General features: G+C 40.6%; 1 protein-coding gene and 1 long non-coding RNA gene across 6 annotated transcripts in view; one reads left to right on the top strand and one right to left on the bottom strand.

The window, feature by feature from the left end:
- The window catches only part of UVRAG (UV radiation resistance associated), a 309,856-nt gene that overhangs the window by 277,505 nt on the left and 9,168 nt on the right, over positions 1-23,183 (top strand). For 4 of the 5 annotated variants that reach the window (XM_037740137.1, XM_017533023.2, XM_037740138.1 and 1 more), the window contains one exon: positions 3,820-3,911. In XM_037740137.1, coding sequence (XP_037596065.1) covers positions 3,820-3,911 — 92 coding nt within the window. Of the gene's footprint in view, positions 1-3,819; positions 3,912-13,441; positions 14,960-23,183 lie in introns of those variants that run through there. The other variant, XM_037740139.1, reaches the window with a different exon arrangement.
- On the bottom strand, positions 1,475-4,062 carry LOC119471947. The gene is made up of 2 exons (XR_005201046.1): positions 3,920-4,062; positions 1,475-2,444 (listed from the first exon to the last, which is right to left on the bottom strand). It is a non-coding gene; the product is annotated as an uncharacterized LOC119471947 (long non-coding RNA).

Genomic DNA, 23,183 nt, shown 5'->3' on the forward strand with positions numbered 1-23,183 from the left:
TGCTCGGGAAGCTGAGGCAAGAGAATTGCCTGAACCCAGGAGGCGGAGGTTGCGGTGAGCCGAGATCGCGCCATTGCACTCCAGCCTGGGTAACATGAGTGAAACTCTGTCTCAAAAAAAAAAAAATCAGGAACCAGAATGTTATCAAGTTTCTCAGTTGCCACGTGCAAAGCTAAATGACAGTAAAGAAATACTTTGGAAATACCTAAGAAAAATTATTTCCAGCTTTGAATTCTATACCTAGGCAAACTATCATTCAAGTGTAAGAGTGGAATAATTATATTTTCAAACATTCAAGGTGTCATAAAGTTATCTTCCATGCTATCCTTTCCCAGAAAGATATTATAGGATACACTCCACCAAGATGAGGCAGTAGATCAGGAAAGAAGACAATTTGGGAACCAACAGCTTCAGCACAGGAGAAAAGTAAATAAAATTTCCAGCATGATGGAGAAGGAAACTTGTAAGAAGATAATGCAGCAGGCCTAGCTAGCAGCCAGTTCAGGTTGAAGCAGAGAAAGGAAGCTTCAGGAAATATATTTCTAAGAGCAAAATGGACTTGATCAATTACATGATGTGTTTAGTTCGATTGAGAAGAGTTTTAAAGTATTTTATTTTATTTTATTTTATTTTAAGACAGGGTCTCACTCTTACTACCCTGGCTGGAGTGCAGTGGCACAATCTCAGCTCACTGCAGCCTCAACCTCCCAGACTCAAGCGATCCTCCCACCTCAGCCTCCTGAGTAGCTGGTACCACAGGCATATACCACCATGCTTGGCTAATTTTTTGTACTTTTGGTAGAGACAGTGTTTCATCATGTTGCCCAGACTGCTCTCAAACTCCACCTGCCTCGACTTCCCAAAGCGCTGGGATTACAGGCATGAGCCACTGTGCCCAGCCAGTTTTAATGCTTTTGCCAGAATTTGGGGAGTATGTAGTGACAGATATATAGAAAAGCTCCACTGGTGGAAAAGATGGCAGTTATCACTTCCAGTAAAACAAACGAAAAAGTCCAATAAAGGAACAGTACATCATATGGCTCAGCAGAGAACACTATTTATGTAGATATAATGAGGTAAACACTAAATATTAATGTAATTTAAAATGTGATATGGACTGTATTGAGAAGATGGGGGAGGGAACTACGGGTGGGAGGGTAGAGTCAAGAGCCACCGCGCCCGGCCAGGTTTTCATATTCTTTAATGAAAAGCCAGTAGACAATGTATGGAAAAGAGAATAAAATGTCTGTGTGAGAGCAAAGTGGTGTAAGAGTGCCAAATTCTCATCCTTCGTGGTGGGAGCATAGTAGATGATGTCTGTAACTGGAGGGGAAGGGAGAACAAGAAATCTTAATATATGCATGGTATTTAGAAATATTGAAGGTAAAGAAGAAACAGCTAAAAAGTATTCTCAGACTTTGGGGTAGATAGTAGAGCAGAGAGCTGCTGTTTTTTTTTTTTTTTTTTTTTTTTTTTTTTTTATAAATCCTTTATTGTGGTTTAGACTTGTTAAACAGTACTTATACTTTATTAATGATAATATATGTGTTATGTATGCATTTATTTTCTAGTTATCTATGTGGAAAATTAAAAGGGTAATATGGTAGAACTTGGAACTGTTATGAAGAGGCTCTAGCCTTGGCTTTGTCGCTTATTGTCTCTGTGACTTTGGGCAGGACACTCTTGTCTTCCCGAACCTTAGTTTCTTCATTTATAAGAGGAGGAAGGTTAGAAAGATGATCTCCAGGGTCTCTTTAAGCTATAAAAACCAAAGATTCTGTAATTTAAAAAATAATAGTGCTATGCAGCAAATGGAGAGTTAAGACCCAGGTGGAGGCTTAATTCCCACGTTTTTCTTTCTTTGTTAAAATCCGACTTGGAGAGAAATTTTCACTGTGGTCTCTGAGTTCAACACCCATCTTCCATTGTGGAACCTGGGGCAGACAATTGTCTGTGTATGCAGTCAGAGATGCATATCTTAGTGTTATTTCAGTATGTATTTTTTTTCTTGATGTTTAATATTTTTCAGTATGAATCACAGGTAAAATTTCCATGCCATGTGTAAACAATTTCACTTCTTATTGAAACAATGAATTCAGGAATGTCGTGTTGGGATATCAGCCATTTTGCTTTTATCAATGTTTGGGAAAATGCATTTATATTAATATAAGAAATGATGTCATTTAATATGGGGTAGATCTTATAATTCAAGGTCAGCAAATCTCAGGAGGTGATTTAAGTCAACCAAGCTAAGTTTGAAAAACGAAAAGAATATTTTCCTTCTGCTTTCTCAAGTATTGTTACCAATTTTCTTCTCAGACTTTGGGGTAGATGGTAGAGTAGCATGGTTTGTGAAAAGGAGGCCCTGGCTGATCAGATCTTTGCCATTGAACCATGTGGACCCGGATCATTTACTTCCCCTTTCTGGGCTTCAGTTTTCTCATCTGTAAAAGAAAAGGATTGGCTGAAATAATATTCAAGATACCGTTTAGTTTTAACATTGTATGCTTCTACCTCCTTACTTTATGTGTGTATCCGTTGAAACCATTCAGGAGACCCTGTTAGGTTTGGAGGTTTTTCTTAAAAAGCCCAGAATCAGTGAGTGTTAACTCTTTCTCTCAGTGTCACCCAAGCAGAGAAAAATCAGTGGAATACTGAAACAAAAATACTAAAAACAAAAGAAAATTGTTTTTAGTAGGTCTTTGTTTATGCCCCCTGTTGTCTAACTCTGAAGGCCTGCTTTCCATTCACATGATTTGTGGTTTTATTTTTTAAGAGAGGGATATTTTTAAGTTTGACTTATCCACTCTTAAATTTAGGTGCTGAAAGGGTTAAACCTTAAGACTGACACCCCTTCACATTTGTACACCAGCATACATTTTATAAAGTCTGTAAACTCTCTTGATGTGTAATATGTCATTTGAAAAACATTTTTGCAGAGCTGTGTTGTATACTTACTGTGTGTTTGATGTGTGGATGAGCATGTGTGTGAATATGCACATCCACAATCTCCATTATGGTCAGTTAGGGAAGCAAATGGTGATACTCAGAGACACAGTGAAAGGAAGTGAAGGGCAGACAGATAAAAACCATGAGCAAGTTATCCAAAGTACTCAGAAAGACACTTCATTTTAGAAAATTGACCTCTAGCAGAAATATGTCAAAGGACAAATCTAGCCCACAAGCCAGAAGTTTCCCTATATCACCTCTGCAGCTATGTGCTGTTGTCTGGACAAAGAGGAACATTAGAGACTCAAGAGAAATACAGAACACAGCCTCTGTCAAAAGTGACTCGCAGTTTATTTGTTTAATGAGCATTGACTAAGTACTAGCACTATGCCAGACACTGTTGGAGTCAGAGATGAATGCAGGATGGTCCTTACCCTTGTTTATGCAAAGGAAAGGGCTGGTGAAAGAAGGGAGGCTGGCAGTATCTAAAAAGAAACACTGGTTTTCTGGTATATGTCCTTGGAGTTGGTGTTAGTTAGCAAACCCTACCACAGGTCTGGGAGTAGAAAAAAAGGCTAGATACAGCGGTCTTTGAAATATCCTGATTCCACAGTTGGTCACTGTTAGTCTTCTCTAAGTTTAGGGGGCAAGAGAACAGTAAGTAGATGACGAGGCTACAATAAATACCATCGTAATTTAAGTGAGTGTGCGTATTCATACACATGCCATACGTCTAATACCCAGTAAGTGGATAGTACTGTGAGGCCGATAATAGTATCATACATTTACATTTCCTCTTGTTTAGTGGTTCATTTTTCGGAAGCTTACAACCTGCAAAAGATCTTTAATTCTGTTTTTTCACCTTCCCAGCTAAGATATCAGCATGGACTAGGGACTCCAGACTTGCGGCAAACCCTTCCCAACCTGAAAAACTTCATGGAACATGGACTCATGGTCAGGTGGTGAGTACCTCTCCCTCTGATAACCAGGAACTGTCATGTGGATAATGATCCTGAAAATCTTTTCTGCCTTCCACATTGCTCCACACCTGCCTCAGAGTTTTCTTCTGGAATGAGATATCTGAGGAAAACGAAAGGCGCCATCACACTTGGGTAGATCTAAGCTCCCATCTGGCTAAGGAGGATGAAGTCCCCTTGAAATGAGGAGGGGTCGAGGGAATGTTACTTGAACTTTGGGAAGTTGGCTGAGCAAGGAGCCCTTGAGGGCATTGCTGGAGAGATAAACTGAAGACAGCCTGTATGATTCACGGTAAGGGAGACCCAGAGCCCCTCGGAGCTTTCCAAAGAACAAGCGAAGGGCCTGTTTATAGAATGAGCATCAGGATCCGTGGCTGTGAGCATGAAGGGAAGAAAGCAAATAAGGAATAGATTGGGGGATCAGGACTTAGTCTGAGACCAGGAGGTACATTCTAAAGTGTTCCTTGTATTTGGTGTCCGTACCTGTTTAACCGTGAGGGCAAGCTGCTGCTGAGGGTGCTCCGTCAGGATAGACATGGACCTTTTAAAAAGAGAAGGGGACAGGGAAGTCTGATACAAAGAAGACGTTAGATTCATTCACTTGACTTAAATGGAAAGCTGTTGGCTGTATCCATTTAGTAATTCTTGAAGTTTGAATCCTTGGGTAGTGGGCCATAACTTACAAAATCACATGCCTTTAGAGTTAGGCAGCTGGGGGCAGCACTAGCTTCTGATTCCAGGTATTTTTCTCATCATCTGCTGTGTAGATCTGAAATTCTACCTCTCTGAAATTTGATTTCCTCTGCTGTGGCTTCAGAAAAGTAAAAAATCTGTGGTTGGTCTTCACTTTGATGTTTTGTATTTTTGTCCCATATGATTTTCAAAATGGCAAGTTCCAGATGTCAGGTCTTAGATAGGACTCCTGTTAAGCAAATACACAACTGTTTAAAGAATTCCATTCAAAGCATCAAAATAATTATTAAAGCTTGGTGTGGATATGGACCCGGCTGCCTTCAGGAATATGAGAGAGGAATTAAGTTTTAATATAAAGTCATAAGAATAATAAAAGTGAGCTGGCAGGCATTTATTTAGGCTCTGTGTAAAGCTCTGTGATAGGCGCTCTGGAGAGAAACAAGAAGGCTCAAGCTCTGTCCCCAAGAGATTTATGGTCCAGTTGGAAACAAGGCATAGAATTCATGGAGAGGTTTTCTAACACAATGGCAAATAACCTAAAATGATGAGAAAAGTGGCAACCCGCAACGCTAATTAATCACACTGAATGAATCTTGCTCAGTACAGATAGCAGACTGTCGCTGTACCATTTATTGAAGTGTCTGTCTTTTCTCCACTGATGATAATGGCATCTCTTTTGTAAACCAAGTTTGCTTATCCACATAGATCCATTTCCAGACTCCCTGTTCTGTTCTGTTCCTTTATTTGACTATCCATCACTTAGTATCATTTTTAATTATTGTAAGATGTAATTTCTAAAAGTCTTTTTGAGATTTGAGGATGAACTAAAAATCAAAATGTTCATTTTACTATTGATAACGCAGCTTGGAAAATGGGGCTTTAGACCTGTAATAAAACGGGCTTGCAAAGTATCACTCAAAATTAAACTTATCCTCATAATCACAATGTGAACTAGAGAGCGACAGGTTTTCCCTACAGAGGCAGGCCCTTTACCACATTGTCAGAGAGTGATCAAGTGACTTCTCTGCAGGAGCCCAGATAAGGCTGAGCCAAGAATACACAGATGCTATTTTGCCCTCCAAATTCACCAATGAGAAAGGTTTGTCCTCCTCTGAGAGAGTGAGAGGATGGAAAGAGCCAAGGGTGTTAACTCCTAAGCCATGTTCCTTCATAGGAAGGAAAAGGAAAATGCCTCCAACTTTCTTGAAAATCTGGTAGAGAAAAGCTCCTGCGTAAGGTTGCTCTTCAAAACTCTTGGCTTTTCTTGACTTGTGAGTCTTCGAGTGATGTCACAGCTTTATGACATTGGGTCTTCCTAACTATGAACATATTATATCGCTTGCTTTTTTAAAACATACCTCTGTGAAGTTTATGATTTTCTACCTAAAGGCCTATGCATCACCTATATTTAGTCTTATTAGCTTACAGTTTTGGTTACTGTTATAAATTTTTTTATTGTAATAGTTAATTTTTTGTGGCGGGTATACAGGAATACCACTGATTTTTAGTATTTTGAGAATGTGTTCCGGCAGCCTTTCTGACATTAATTACAATAGTTTGTTTTGATTCCCTTGGATTTTTTTTGTGTATATAATCATATTTTTAGTGAATAATGGTATTGCTTCTATTTTTATATTTTTATAATTTTGTTACTTTTTCTTGTCTTTGTTTTATTACAGAATAGGAGCAGTGACAGTGGATATCCTTGTCTTGTTTCTGACTTCAAAGAGAATGCTTCTAATTTTTCACCATTAAGTATTCTACTTATTATAGATTTGGGTAGTTATCCTGCATTGGCAAAAGGAAGAATTTTTCTATTCTCAGTTTACTAAGAGTTGTTTTATAATCATGAATGTGTATATTTTGAATTTCATCAAATGTTTGTTTTGAATCTATTGAGATAACACTACATTTTTCTAATGTTAAACTATCTTTGCCTCCTGGTCATGATGTGTTATTTTTTCCTACATTATTGGATTCCTTGGCTAATTTTTTAGAATGTCCCCATCTGCAAACTGAAATGAGACTGGCTTACGGTTTTTCTTTCACATAAAATCCCTGTCTGATTTTGGTTAGAATGACCAAACATGATGAGGTCATAACAGCCTCGTCAAGTAAATTGTGGATCTTTATCTTCTTTTCTATTCTCCAGAACGGTTTATATAAAATCGAGGAAGTATCTCTGTCTTAAAGGAACCTAGGTAAAAAATAGTGTTTTTTGTTTGTTGCTGGGGAGAGTGGAACCTAGATAAAAACTGATGTTTTTTGTTTATTGCTGGAAAGAGTATAGATTTTTAACAACTGATTTAATTTCTATAATGCTTTCAGGTCTGTCGCTGTTCTATGTTTCCAATTCCTCATTAACTCACTCCAGTCTGATTTTTAGTTCTATGAGTATACTGAAATTCCTTTTATCCAGCTTGGTGTCTACTGAATTCCAAATGTAGACCCAAACCCAAAGGTCACTTTTTGTCCTTGTCCTGTTGAGCATCTCAGTGGCACCTGGCCTTGCTGGCCCTTCCTGCCTTTCTGAGACACTCTTCCTCGTTGGCGTCCACAGGACTGCCCTTTCCTGGCTTCCTGCTTCTGGCCTCTCCATTGTCCCACCTTAGGCCCTCTTCCCTTTTTCTGTCTCTACTCTCTTCTCTTTTTTTCTCTCCTCCTCCACCTCCTCTCTACTCTCTTCTTCTGTGTTCTCACCCATTCCCATCGTTTTGAAAACCATCTATATGCTTATGACTCCCAAAGTTTTGTTTGCAGTGTAACCTCTCCTGCACACTCTGGATAGCCAGGCTCTTCCTTGACTCTGTCCCTGGGAGTATGACAAGCATCTCAGCCTCAACTAGTCTAAAACACTCTTTCCAACAGTATAATTCCTCTCAGCTGATGGGACCCTGTCTACCCAGTTGCTCAAACCAATGAATCATCCTTGATCCCCTTCTTTTCTTCCCTCCTATCAGAGCTACTCTTACTCATCAGCAAGCCCTGTCATCACTACCTGCAAAATACGTATCAATGTGTTCACCTCCCATCTCTGCTGTTGCCACTCCGGTCCAAGCCACCACCTTTCTTACCCAAACAGCTGCACCAGTGCAATTTGTCTCCCTGATTTCACTCTTGTCCTGCCTCTATCTTAACCACTCTCCAGCTTCAGTGGCGAGAGTAAAATCCAAGGTTTTTCCAGTCTACTTAGCCTCTGCCTCATCTGATACCACGCCCTCTCCACTCTCACATCCTGTTACTGTACTGGCCTCTGTGTGCTTATGCAAACAAGCTCTTTCCTGTCTCTGACTGGTCGCGCTCACTGTTCCTCTGTGTAGAATGTGCTCTGTCTCTTCCTTCCTTCCTACCACCGTCCTCACCTCATTGCCTCAAAGAGAGGGAACAGTTTAAGAAAAGCTGCTTTGTGAACACAGCAGCTTTGTTGGCAATGAATAGACACCTTGGCTGAAATGCAAATTCATTTTAAGAATGAGGAGAATCTGGGCTTTGTGGTTCTTTGGCAATCCTTTTTAAGAAAAAGAATACAAAATTACAAACAAAATTAGAAATGAAAAGACATTTGGAATGAGAAACAAATCACAACAAATTACTGGAACCTTAGAGATTAGGTCCCTTTCTTCTGAGATCTCTGTAGACAATTTACTCAAATTATTTCATAGAAATACTTCTTCGTTGCAACCTGACTGCCCTTCTCCTCCTAAAACACTGTCATTTCTAGCAACTCTCAGTTCGAAGGTATAGAGAAGTTAATTGACTTTCCAGGCATAGTTGACCCATGAACCTGTAGCAATAAAACTAGAATTTAGGTCTCCTGGCACTGATGTAGCAAACCTATTAAGCTCCAAGCTCATACATTTATAAATGTTGTGCCCCTCTGTGCCAGCTGTGCCAAGCACATTAACACTGAGTGAACAGGAATGTGCCACTTTATGGTACTGTAATGAAAAATAGACTACTAAAGTAGATGCAAAGCACTGCAAAACGAATGCTACATATCGGTTCCAAGTAAAGATCATGGCAGGAAGCCAGGCTGGAAGTCACAAAGCTAAACAAAGCCGGAACAAGCACTTTGAGTCTCAGAGGAAATCTGAGAATTTCCGAGAGCAACCGTGGACTGAGGACTTACATCTCAAGCCCGCACTCCTTAGGGCAAAGGGTAAAAAAACTCAGGTTCCTAAGGGAGGCTCTTACATCTTTTGTAAAGCAAAACACTTCCATTTTCTGTGTGGTTGTTACCATTCACAGATGGGTCCCTGTGGAAGCAAATTGCTGTATGTTCTTTTGGTGTTGAGGATTTCATACTGGCTGAGGATCAGTGCATTCACTGAATTCCTCCTTATGGTAAGCTTCAAAGTTATGTGACAGCTTGTTTTGTTTTATTTTGTAAAGAAAAAGCTGTGATAAAAATCCTTTTAATGAAGTAATTCTTTTTCTTCCACGTTATGAGAAGTTCTTAGCTAATATCAGAATGATTGGCCTGATTAATTCTAAAAGGAACCCCCATTTTTTTATGAACACAGTTGCATAGGCCACGGCTCTCAGTGATTTATGCCAGGTCTTTCCAAAAAGAGTGCCCATTTTTTTGTCCTAAGATTATAACCTAGTCATAACTGCCAAGCAACACAATTTTGAAAAGCAGAATTTCAGCTTAGAATCTGTGCTCTTGAATACTTTGATTAAAAGTCACCAGAATGTCATTTAAACATCCCATTTTTCTTTTATTATTGCTGCAAAGTGATCCGAGACTCAGATTGACGTGCACATGCACCGCCAATGTGGGTGCTGCGTTATGGTCAGGGAAAAATGTGCATGCAAGCTGCTGCCTGATGGCTGCCTGTAAGGCGGTAAGTTTAGAACTGAAAGAGATTATGTGCTGAGGTTGCTGTGAATGGGCTGCGTGGTGGGGCCCCAGCATCCGGGTCCTGAGACAGTGCCTCGATTTTGTCTCTCCACCACTCTCCCACCCTTTCTCAACTGACCCCCAGGCTTAGCACTCGCATTTGTGACCTCCGTTCTTTACTTAGGCAAGTTCCCACTACCCAGAATAGCCTGACCCTTCCTCTGCCCTATCCTAATGTCGCTCTCACTTCAAGATTCAGCTCATATCCTACCTCATTCATTCACTCACCCAACACCACAGTGGCAGATACAGAGATAAGTATGTATTCCCTCAGTAGCTTAGATCCACTTCTCTGGCGAGCTTACCCACTAGGCTTTTGAGCAGCTTGGGTCTGGGGACCATGTCTTAGTCATCTCTGTGGTCCCAGCCTGGCATTATGGAAGCACTAGAGAAGGCAATGAAGAGACCATCTGAGCAGTTCTACTCATGGAATATGCTCCTTGAGCTTGTGTTCACGGAGCTGACAGTCTAATCAAGGCAGTGAAACAGGAACAAACAACATGTACTGAAAAGTAAAAAGTATAACATGCTATAAGAAAAATAGATGAGTTATTTTGAACATTCATAGGAAGCCCTTTAGTTCCTGGTGTGAGGGGTGTAGACAAGCCTTCACTAAGGAGATGACATTTCAGTGGAGAGTGGACCTGGAGCAAAAGAAAATTTGGCCAGCTGAGGATTGGGGTATAGGACAGAGTAGGTTAAGAAACAGTGGCCCAATGAGGTGGAAAGACGAGGACTATGGATTTGAATACCAGCACCACCATTTACTGTCTCTGTGACCTCAAACACGTTTAAGCTGTCTGCCTCAATCCCTTTACCTAAATAAAATGAGGATAATGTGCCTACCTAATAGTGTGGTCATAAGAATTAAATATGTAAGTACCTAGCATACTGCCTGGCACTTAGTAATACTTAATAAGCAGTAGCTTTTATAATAAATAAATGAATCATAGTTACTATCTATATATTTTTAAAATCAAATTCATCCTTTGCTATAGGTGTTTTTACTTTGACATCTATGGTCATCTTACAGATAGGTATAGAATATGGTTCTTGTTCATATTTTGGCTCCTGCTCTCTAGTATGTTAATGGTGCAGAATATTTACCATCTGTCTACGTCTCTCTCACTTTCCCCATGTCCTTTATAAGACCACTCTGAGGCCTTAGAGATAAGTACCCTACAAATCTGTTTGTCTACAAACTTTTTTTTGCTACCTGCCTTCTTAGGTAACTCACCCATAGTTAGAAGTTACGAATAATAAAATCTCTTACTTGCAAAACTTTCTATTTTTGCTTAAGCTTGCAAGAACCCTGTGAGGGTAGCTGGGCAAGAATAATGACCACTATTTTACAAACCAAAAAACTGAGACTCATAGTGCCAAGCAACTTGTCAAGATCACATGGTACAAGTGATGGAACTGGGACCAGAAACCCAGAGTATCTGACTCCTAATCCCATATTCTTTTTACCATGTCACAGTGCCTTTTCTCGGGTAATGGCCATTCTGTTCCTTCTCCGCCCATCCCCTGCTCTCCTGTCCCTGTGCCACCTCTGTAGGTAGTGCCTCCTACCTTCCTTGGGGAAACCCACCAGAGTCAAATCCAGAGCACTGGAAAGATACACTGCAAAATTAGGCAGCAGGCCTGGTGGAAACATTCTTCGTTGTTTATTCTACCCCATTTACCTCAGAGAGGGAGGAAACTAAAAGTCATAAAACTTTGGGAAGAATTTAAGAACTTTAAGACTGAAAGAAACAAAAATGATCATGTTTCTGTTTCATCTTCATTGGTTAAGAAACAGGAACACGGAAGAAGGAAGTGTATGGGTTGGGTAGTGGCCTAAAGTGCATTTGCCCATAGTGTTTGTGGAACACTTCCTGGAATGACATGTTCTTTTCTCTGAATAAGAAAAAAGAAGAAGAAAAAGAAGATAAAAGCAAGATTTCAAAGCCATCTTTCTGGTTTTTTTCATAGAATTTTTTATCCTAAGTTTAATTTTTCCTGATTATAAAGCTTACACTCTGTAATACTTTCATGCATGACAGTGTAATACAGAGGAACGAACGCTAGATTTGGGAATCAGAAAATATAGGTTCCAGTTTCGCCTCTGTCACTTAATTTTATAAGTTGTTTCTGAGTATCAGTTTTTTAAAATGGAGTTAATAGCACCAGTTATTGGGAAATATTTTCCAAGCATAGCTTTTGTAGGCCAAATGAGATAATGTCTGTCAAAGTGGTTTATAAACTAAAATGAACTGTGGAAAGTATTATTAAGTATTATTTTTGCATTTGACAATTCATTAAGTATCTCTTCTGCATATAGATTATTCAAGAGACAACAGAAGATTCCAAAGTGTAAGATTTTCCCTGCCCTTGCTTAGTTGACAGTTGTTTAGTGTACAATCTAGATTATTAGATAAGACACATTAAATATTTTGAAGGACATGATGTGCAGAAATATTCCTGTACACTGCTCACTCCCGCTGTGGTTTGGGTCTTACGAGGTGAGGCCCGACTTTAGTGTGTGGTCTGCTGCAGTGGTGGAGGGCAATGTTGGGCTGACTTATTTTGTTTTAGGACCAGGCAAGCTATGTTTAAAGAGACAGAATCAATCTCAGTGACCTTAATAAGAGGACAGGGCTTGAGACAAAGATACTTGAGAAGTATCCTTGGTCAAAAGCATGCTAGAATATTTCTCCAAAGTACTGTAGTGTTTAACAAACACCAATGTTTAATGTTGGGAGAAGCAACTCGTGGCTTTATGTGAGGCCATCTCACTTTAGTGGTAAAATCTCCAAATAGTGCTTCTGCTGACCGATTTCTTTCTTTCTTTCTTTCTTTTTTAATATATTTTATTGCACTTTAGGTTCTGGGGTACATGTGCAGAACATGCAGGATTATTGCATAGGTACGCACATGGTAATGTGGTTTGCTGCCTCCATCCCCGTCACCTATATCTGGCATTTCTCCCCATGTTATCCCTCCCCAGCTCCCTACCCCCCGCTGTCCCTCCCCTAGTCCCCCCCAACAGACCCCAATGTATGATGCTCCCCTCCCTGTGTCCATGTGTTCTCGATGTTCAACACCCACCTGTGAGTGGGAACATGCGGTGTTTGATTTTTTTCTGCTGACCTGTTTCTAATGTAGTCTTCTATTCCTTTTGGTAAGTAGAATCAAGCTATAGCTTTAAATAAAAGTATTAGAAGAAGAAAATACCTAAGAACTTTGACACATTTTAGGAAAATGTTTTTTCAGTAAACTGAGAGTAATGAAAATCTAGAATAAGTGAGCCAGTCTACTTCCCTTAAAATCAAGTAATGATATGGTAGTTCTGCTTTTACACCAAACCAGTGAGGCAGTATCCAGTATTTAAATCTTTACGATGCCTTGCTTTTTAGAAACAGATCTACCCTCCTCCCTTCCTTCCATCATCCTTAGGCTGGATTCAGAACTGAAATCTGGCAGATGATCCTCTAGGGAAGTGAAAAACATGTTTTGTCTAGCTGACGTTGGTTTTTAAATTTAGATCAAATAACATTGTCTTTGAAGTCTCAAGAGTCCTACTTAAGGTAGCTGTATCAGATAGGCTTGCCTTTGAGAGCATTTCTTGCAGGCCGGCACCCCTAATAGGAAAAGTTAAGCCTAGTCAAAAATAAATGAAAAAGAAAGTTTTATTGGAGTTATTTACTCTAAGATAGCTGTTTCAGAAGGAACCTTGACAAGTCATCTTCTTGCCTCTAGACAGGAACACACAAGGCATGTGGGTATCTGTAGTATTTTAAAAGACCTTTGGGGACCAGGCTTCTTCCATAACTCATTCCAGAGTTTAAACACCCTCACTTCAGGAAATTCTTCCCTATATTTAACTTACAGTCCCCTCCTGCGGTTAACACCCATTTCCACGTTTTTCTGCCTCCAGTCAGGATGGAGAACAGCTGGCCAACATCCTTTGTGCACTAACCCTCTACTGGCGACTGAAAGGCACCTGGGTAGCCCCACGCCGCCTCTCCCCTCTTCCAGCAACCAAGTCTCTGAACCAAATTGAGATCTCTGTACTCGTTTTTACATGGGTCTTCTTTATTTCTATTTACCCCTTTTGATTATAAAGTAGTATGTGCCCAATGAATAAAATTTGAAAGTTTAAAAAATATACAGAAGGGAAATAGTAGCCCCATAATTCAGGCACAAAAAAATCACTGCTGTGTTAGTCAGTTTTCTTTGTATTTCTTTTCTAATTCAGATCTTAGCATCTGTACCAACACCTTTCAATAGAAGTAAGAGTATGAGCCATACATATGCATTTAAATATTCTGGCGGTCAATTTTTAAAAAGGTAAAAAGAAACAGATAAGCTCATTTTAATAATATATTTTATTTAATTCAAATAAAATCCAAGTTATATATCCAAAATATCTTGTAGACATGCAATCAACATTTTAAAGATTATTAATACAATATTTTGCGTTCTCTTTTTTCATACTAAGCTTTTGGAATCCAATTTACACTTACAGCACATCTCAAGTCAGACTAACCACATTTCAAGTTCAGCGGCCAGTTTCTAGTAGTCATATTGGACAGCACAGTCCTTACAGCCTTTTTGTGTAATGTCATGTCTTAACTATTTTATTAATGCCCTTAAAAACTTTTTAGCATCATGTTTAATGGCTATGTAGTATTTCATCACTTAGACTTACTATAACAATATATTGAGGCAGTTCTGTTTTTCTCAACACATTGCCAAAAAACATCACTTAAGTGTTTCCTTTTGCACACTACTAATTAAATTCATTTATACATAAAACAAGTATATCCACTGAATATCTGTGTACTCTGTACTAAGTTATATTGGAAAGTGGAGGAGTGGGTTTCCAGAAATAAAGACTAGATCCCTCCCATATACTGTTTACAAGGCTTGGCTTCACAGTTGGACTGCACACAAATACTGTATTTTATTCTGCCTTAAATGCCCTTCCCTTCATTTCTTGTTCTGCCCTACCCCCAACACATACACACTCTGCCTGGTTAGCTCCCACTTATCCTTCGAGGTGCCAATCAAATATCACCTCCTCTGATAAGTCTTCCCGCTGATTACTGACTCCCTTCTTCATTGTAATACACAACGTGTGTATTGTTTTCAGAGCACCATGGTGTTCTGGTTATTGGTTCACTCTCTGTCTTCTTTATTAGAGTGGGAACTCCTTAATGATAGGAACCTTATTTTATACATCTCTTTATTTCCAGAACCTCGAAAACTGTCAGGCAATGAAATGTGAATTTCAGTAATGTCTGAAATATGTGTTGAAATGCAAGCGATCACATTAAGGATGAGTTGGATGGTAAAATAACAAGTACTACCTTCAGAGTTCTAAGAGATCACTTTAGATTGGCATGGTTAAGGAAGGGATGAATAAAGGAGTTACAGGAATGAAGGCATTAATGAAAGGGTTAAAGAAATGAAGGCATTAAGAATGAAAGAGTTAAATAAATGAGCTAAAGAATGAATGAGGACCAGGCACAGTGGCTCAGCACTTTGGGAGGCTGAGGCAGGTAGATCACCTGAGGTCAGGAGTGAAACCCGCCAGACTAATATAGTGAAAACCTGTCTCTACTAAATACGGAAAATTAGCTGGGATGGCACATGCCTGTAATCCCGGCTACTTGGGAGGCTGAGGCAGAAGAATCGCTTGAACCTGGGAAGTGGAGGTTGCAGTGAGCCGAGATTGTGCCATTACACTCAAGCATGGGCAACAAGAGCTAAACTCTGTCTCAAGGGGAAAAAACAAATGAATGAATGAATGAGGCCAGATATGGTAGCTCACACCTGTAATCCCAGCACTTTGGGAGGCCAAGGCGGGTGGATCACTTGAAGGTCAGGAGTTCAAGACTAGCCTGATCAACATGGTGAAACCCCATCTCTACTAAAAATACAACAATTAGCCAGGCATGTTAGTGCGTGCCTGTAATCCCAGCTACTTGGGAGGCTGAGGCACAAGAATCACTTGAACCTGAGAGGTAGAGGTTGCAATGAGCCAAGATTGCACCACTGCACTCAAGCCAGAGCAAAAAGAGTGAGACTTCATCTAAAAAAAAAAAGAATGAATGAATGAATGAGTTAGGACTTGAATTGGGTTTTAGCAGATGGGCATACTTAAATGAATTGGAGAGGGATTAGTACAAAAGTCACTGAGATATGTGTACTAAAAAGCAGTTTTTCAGTAGGCATTCTTTAGCACTGGGGTCCCCAATCCTCCACCATGGACCAGTAGCTGTCCATGGCCTATTAGGAACTGGGCCTCATAGTAGGAGGTGAGCAGAGGGCAAGCTAGCATTACCCCTGAGCTCTGCCTCCTGTCAGATCAGCAGCAGCATTAGATTCTCATAGGAGCCCAAGCCTATTGTGAACTGCACGTGTAAGGGATCTAGACAGTGTGCTCCTTACGAGAAGCTAATGCCTGATGATCTGAGATGGTGTGGTTTCATCCAGCCACCTGCCCCGGTCCGTGGAAAAGCTGCCTTCCATGAAACCGGTCCCTTGTGTCAAAAAGGTTGGGGACCACTACTTTAGCATATGTTGATAAGTATCAATAAATAAGCATCCTTCTGGATCTAGTGCATTGTAGTAAGTTTCAAGAAGGTTTAGTGATACGATCTTTGCCCATCAAAAGCTGACAAGTGTTGGCAGCATTAGAAATGAGCACTGGCTGCTTCAGGATGACCTTGGACGTCGGGTGTGTTTTTTGTTTGTTTGTTTTGAGACAGTATCTCACTCTGTTGCTCAGGCTGGAGTACAGAGGTGCCAACCTAGTTCACTGCAACCTTGAACTCCTGGGCTCAAGTGATCTCCCCACCTCTGCCTCCCAAAGTGCTGGGACTACAGGCATGAGCCACCCTGCCCAGCTGTGACCTTTGGGTTTAAGCTCAATTTAGATATAATTCTCTGTGTTTTGTTTTGTTTTGTTTTAGCCTCTGGATTCATCTGAGGAAAGTCTGTCTGTGTTTTAATTTTGAAGAGTTTAAATATCATTTTATTTGATGTTTATTCTACAATTCTTCTCTTAATGGATAGCATTATATAATAGGTAATATCATTATAGCTAATGTCAAGTGACTATTACTGCAAACCAGGCACTCTTCCAAAGTACTCTGAACATAGTTAACTCATTTAATCCTCACACAGCCCTGTGAATTAGGACCCACTAACCTCTCCCACCTTACAAATGAGGAAACTGAGGAACTGAGGGGTTAAATCACTTAAATGTAACACAGCCATCAAGTGGGAGGGCTAAGATTTGAGCCCAGGCAGAACAGTTTTAGAAGCCCTGCTTTAACCATTACATGGACAGCCTCTCTTATAACTGTGTTAAGAATAAGGTATTATACACAAGGGATCATTTAGCATCTGGTGGTGCCAGAAAAGGAATCCTGTTATTACAGCCTCCTCCTGGTTTTCTTCATTCCTCTCTGAATGCTCCTTCTTATCTCATTCAGAGGCTCCTCTTCCTCTACCTCATCACGAAAAGCTGGAGCTCCTGAAGGCTCAGTCTTGGGCCCTTTCTTCTCTCACTTTATTCTTAGTGGAGATAAGTTCTGACATCAGAAATTTCTTCCTGTACATTTTCACAGCACATTCTATGTGCCCATGTGTTCTCTCTTCCATCCCAGTCACCATAAGCTCTTTTTTTGTGTGTAAGTGGAACCGCGCAACTCCTGCCAGTTTCCCCTGCTATTTGTATTTGTGTGTCTATACATTTCCATTCTTATCTGTACCGCCATTACCTCTCACTGTGCAGCCTGCAGCCTCCCGCCATCCCTCTGGGCCCCTCCAGTCCGCTCTCCAGCTGCAGCAAGAGTGCACTTTCCAAAATATCAATCTCTCTCTTTAACACATACACACACACACACACACACACACACACACACACACTCACACTCACTCACTCACTCTGTATTCCCTGATCCTACGGAGCTCAGTCTGCATGATCTAGACTTCGTTTTCCTCCTCAGTGTTATCATCTACCATAGATCTCTTCACTCATTTACCTTTTGGGTCCTCAAACATTGTTGTCTTTCTTGACAAAAGGTCTTGGCAAATGCTGTTCCTGCGGCTTGTAAGATGCTCTCCCCACCCACCCATTCTTTACTGGTAAAGAACTCTGCTAGCCCTTCTAATCTTGGCCTTTTCTGTCGGGGTCAGATCTCTGCTGCGAGCACTTTGAGCCCATGTCCTCTCCTGCATAGCATGGGTCAGAGGTGGTGGTTTGACATTGATGTCTGTGATCTGTGATACTTGTCTGTCCTCTCTCATTAGATAATAAATTCCATGAAAACATGAACTATGGCTTTTTTCCAATTATTATTGTAGCCCCAGAGTCTAGCACAGCACCTAGTGTATAATAAATACTTGGTATGTATTTGAATAAGGGGTTAAATCAATTAAATTGTTAATGCGTTCTGTTAATATACATAGTTTTGTACTCTGCCTCCTTCAGGAGTATAGGGGACTACAAAAGATGAGGTTACCAAGACGTCATCTCTAGAGTCCCAGTCTCTTACTAAACAGTCATTAAATGGCAGCCAACTATAACTCAAGCACTTCTCCCCAAGACCCCCAGCATCTCTGAAAATGGTGACAGAGCTGTCCATTTTTCCAACTAAACCCTCATAGTTTGGCTCCTGTAAGAGTTTATTGGAAATCTGATGGTAGGTCAGCCTTAGCAGTATCTTTCAAAGACTTCATCTCACAGATTTTGTCATCGGCCTTGGAAGTCTAAGGCATCCTTTAGCTCCCTTCCAAGTCTAGTTTCTAAATTCTGAAAGCATTCTTTGACCAGGGTTTTAATTTCCCATTTGGGTTCCTTCTGGGGCTGGGTTCTGTGAGATTGCTGTTCCTCTGGTTTCCCTGGCAAAGGTAGGGTTTTTTTTTTTTCTCCCTGGTTTCCAGCATAAACAGTTTATTATTCCCAAGTTTCAAGTGCTGTCCAGACACTCTGAGTGGTCCCCAGGTATCATTCCTGGCATCTCTTTCCTGTTCTGTACATGTTCTCATGTAGGATGTTACTGAAGCCCTATATAAATGACATCAAGATGGGCTATGTCTGTTTCTACAGACCATTTTACAGTCCTCATAATGTTGGTTGCCTGACTGTGATTTTAGTACATTAATTTGTATGATGATTTCTTAAAGTGAAAGCTGATGAATGAAGTGGTTGACTTGACCCCTCCCAGGACCTCTCTTTGTCTCCCTGGAGAACCACCCTGTATTCCCTGATCCCACGGAGCTCAGCCTGGAGCCTAGCTGGCCTCCAGATGGGGTGTGGGCAATAGGCAGCCCCTCATTCTCTGTCCACAGGCCCACGTTGGGCGAGGGAGGTCTGATGGCCAAGCCCTCACATCACCAAACCTGGGGAACTGGATTTCTTCAGCTTGCTTATTTTGTCCTTTGCCTGTGGAACTTTCTCTTTCACCAATTCATCTTTCCATCACTACTCAGTTTAAATAAAATCCAAAGGCTGCCTTGTTCAGTTATACCTTTTTATACTCTGTTTTTATTTAGTCAGACTTTGGCAGGAAAACCTTCCAAGCAGAGCCCATGGGAAAAGTGACCATTGGCACAGATTTCAGCCTATGCTTTTGCTCCAATATTGTTTCTATTTTTATTTTGTTTCATGTTTTTGTTAACATCCAGGGCAAAGATTAAGCACTTACACTTATCTGGTAATGGTGAGAGGCCTTTGGATTGCTTGCCTGTGGCCTGGAGACTGTATGCTTAAAACTATTAACCCCCAGCTACCTCCCTGGAGATAAGATCTAGCTGTTAAATTTGGCTTTCCCTAAAGGAGGCTCTGAGCTCCTACTTGATCTGAAAGAGGGAAAGAAGAAGGATAAATCCCAACCTTTGCTGAATTTTGAAAAAGGATAGTAGCTTAATTTATGGAGGTTGTTTTTTTGAAAAAACTAACTTTATGTCATAATTTCTTAGCTGCCAAAAGACGTAATTCTACCTCAGCTTTGCCTTGGCAACCTGCTTTTGGCACTCTGTGCAGGCCTGTCGTTGCTCTGCATTATTTAAGCAGTAATCTTTAAGAAGGTGAGAAACTATTATTGCTTTTTAACACAGTTGACATGATATTGGCGCAGAGTAGTACCTAGAGCTTCAAACATTTCTAGTGGCCGTAAACCAACTTAAACACCTTCATGTGGAGGTCTCACTGCCATGAGGTCATAGATTACTACAAGGGGGGGAGAAAGAAGAAGATCAAATGTTGTTTAAAAGTATTTTTTTTCTTTTTAAGTATTCTTATTCCACTGAGTTGTAGCTGTAGATTTTGGCCAGGAGCCAGACAATCAAGATTTAGTATTTTGACCAGCTGTGATCTAGTAATGTCCCTCAGAGGAAACATTTTGTAGAGAGGGAAAGACACATATTTGAGACCGTGAATTGTACTCTGTCCTCATACTTCACAGTGTGGGACCTGGTTGTGGACAGATGAAACAAGTACAAGTGAATCTAAAAGAGAATTAGGAAAAAAACTGTTTCAGATCCTTAAAACCTCACCCCAGCTCCAAGAACTCTCTTGATGTGGTCAATCTTTACATGCCTTCTTTATTTCATCTTCCTTTAAGTTTCCACATTTACATCAGTTCATGGCAGAATTTATTTCTGCCAATCACTGATGCTTAGAATGCCTAACAGTATAATAAGTCTTAGAAAGTCAGAAGAGCAATACAAACTTAATGTGGGCATGAAGAGAAGGGAAATATACCAATCCACTTAAGCTAAAAATTATTCTCATTCTCACCCTGTCCTCAGACAGAAGTAGAGATCAAATGTAGATGTTTTGGTAGCAACAAAACACTTAAGATCCTAGGGACTAGGAGAGAGAAGGAAATTAAGAATCAGATAGACTGGCTTGGTTAGATCACATCTTTCTACCTAGTGGCTTCACGACCTTGGTCAAGTTACCTAACCTCTGTGCTTCAGTGCTTCAGTTTCTTCGTCTGTAAAATGACTATGATGTTTGGAATACTTCATAGAGATGTCATAAGGATTAAATGAGACCATGTATAAAGCTGTTAACAGAGTGCTTAATCCATGGCACTTTATAAATTGTAGTTGCTGTTGTTTTATTATTATTAATAATTTATTGGGGACTTACTCATTGTACTAAGAATTTTACGTGTATATCATTTAATCCTTACTGCAGTAACTGTTGGGTAAATATAACCATTTTGCAGAAGAGGAAACACAGGTTGGGAGCAGTGAGGTGCATCATCAGTGTCTCGTGTTTCCTAATGATGGAGCTCCATGTGGAGCTCGGGAATATTACATATGGGAATTGTGGAAATGGAAATCACATTTTGGACTGGTGCTTTCTTGTTTTCTCTCTCCCAATCTCTTTTCTGTAAAAGGAGACTATAGCTTCAGGCAGGAAAACCAAGAGGAAGAGGAGAGGGAAATGATGGGGTGAGGATGGTGGAATAAAGGAAACTGGGCTCTACCATTTCCTGGGTTGGCTTCATGGCAAGGTATTTGCATGGCAAGGTGTTTATATAATGGTTATAAAAGTGCTGAATTTGTCAGAGAAAAAGAGAATTTCTCCCTCTTAAAAAAAATTTTCACCAGGCTTAGTGGCTTACGCCTGTAATACCAACTCTTTGGGAGACCAAGGTGGGCAGATCACCTGAGGTTGGGAGTTCGAGACCAGCCTGACTAACATGGAGAAACCTCGTCTCTACTAAAAATACAAAATTAGCTGGGCATGGTGGTGCATGCCTGTAATCCCAACTACTTGGGAGGCTGAGGCAGGAGAATCGCTTGAACCCAGGAGGTGGAGGTTGCAGTGAGCCAAGATCATGCCATTGCTCTCCAGCCTGGGCAACAAGAGCAAGATTCCATCTCAAAAAAAAAAAAAAAAAAAAAAAACTCTCCCTAAAGCTAAATACATGCAGAAAAAGGATGCATCAGGGGTTTGGGGACAATTGGAATGTACCTCAAAGGATTCTGGGAAGTTCTTGTAGTCCCTAAACAGTAGATAGATCATGTAAACAGAGGAATTTTGAGCATTTCAACTTTATTCAAAGCTTTCCCCACCTCATGTCCCCAAGAAAAAAAGAAAACACAAGGATTGTGTTTCACATTGAACAGCTTAAATCTGTTGATTGATTGGGATCTTTTTTGCCAAATCTCTTTTATGCTTTTTTGTTTGTTTTTTGAGACAGAGTCTCACTGTGTCACCCAGGCTAGAGTGCAGTGCCACGATCTTGGCTCACTGCAACCTTCAACTCCTGGGTTTAAGAGGTTCTCCTGCCTCAGCCTCCCGTGCAGCTGGGATTACAGGTGCCCACCACCATGCCCAGCTAATTTTTGTATTTTTAATAGAGATGGGGCTCCACCATATTGGCCAGGCTAGTCTTGCTCCTGACCTCAGGTGATCTGCCCCCCTCGGCCTCTCAAAGAGCTGGGATGACAGGCATGAGCCACCATGCCTGCCTTTTTTATTTTATTATTTTATTTTATTTTATTTTATTTTATTTTATTTTATTTTGAGGTGGTTGGGGGCAGGGGTCTCACCTTCGTCCAAGCTGGAATGCAGTAGCATGATCATAGCTCACTGCAACCTCAACCTCCTGGGCTCAAGTGATCCTCCCGCCTCAGCCTCCCAAAGTGCTGGGACTACAGGCATAAGCCATTGCACCTGGCACCTTACTTCTGTATTTGCTTCTTGCGGCTAGCTCCCTGCTGTACAGAAGTGGAGGTATAGGAAGGTGGGTGGGAGGAGTCCTGTTTGTTCCTGCTTGCAACAGTATGCTGTATAGGAGAAACAGTAAAGGGAAGGAGATCTAGATTCCAGTCCTTCTACCTGTTACCCTGTGTTCCTGTGCAAAACATGAATGTGTCTCAGTTGCCCCTTCTGTAAAATGAAGATACTACTTCTAGAATTTAAAGCCTACTAAAGTTAATCATAATGACAGCAACCACAATTACAACTACCACTGACACCAGTGTCTCTGCCAGGCATCTTGCCTGTGATTTTAAGCACATTATTTTATTTAATCCTTACTGTAGTCCAGTGATCTATTTTATAAAGGGGAAACCTGCCCACAGTCATGTAACTCAGGGGTCTCCAACCTCCAGGCCGCAGACTTGTACCTGTCTGTGGCCTGTTAAGAACCAGGCCACACAGCAGGAGGTGATCAGGGGCAAGCAAGCATTACCCCCTGAGCTCTGCCTCCCATCAGATCAGCCATGGTATTAGATTCTCATAGGAGCATGAATCCTGTTGTGAACTGCACATGTGAGGATTCTAATGCCTGATGATCTGAGGTGGAAGTTTCATATCCCCACCCCCAAGTTCGTAGAAAAAGTGTCTTCCACAAATTGTAGTTGCTGTTGTTTTATTATTATTAATAATTTATTGGGGACTTACTCATTGTACTAAGAATTTTACTTGTATATCTCATTTAATCCTTACTGCAGTAACTGTTGGTTAGATATAACCATTTTGCAGAAGAGGAAACACAGGTTGGGAGCAGTGAGGTGCATCATCAGTGTCTCGTGTTTCCTAACGATGGAGCTCCATGTGGAGCTCGGGAATATTACATATGGGAATTGTGGAAATGGAAATCACATTTTGGACTGGTGCTTTCTTGTTTTCTCTCTCC

The sequence above is a fragment of the Cebus imitator genome, unplaced genomic scaffold (assembly GCF_001604975.1).
Source record: "Cebus imitator isolate Cc_AM_T3 unplaced genomic scaffold, Cebus_imitator-1.0 Scaffold79, whole genome shotgun sequence".
Classification (NCBI taxonomy): domain Eukaryota; kingdom Metazoa; phylum Chordata; class Mammalia; order Primates; family Cebidae; genus Cebus; species Cebus imitator.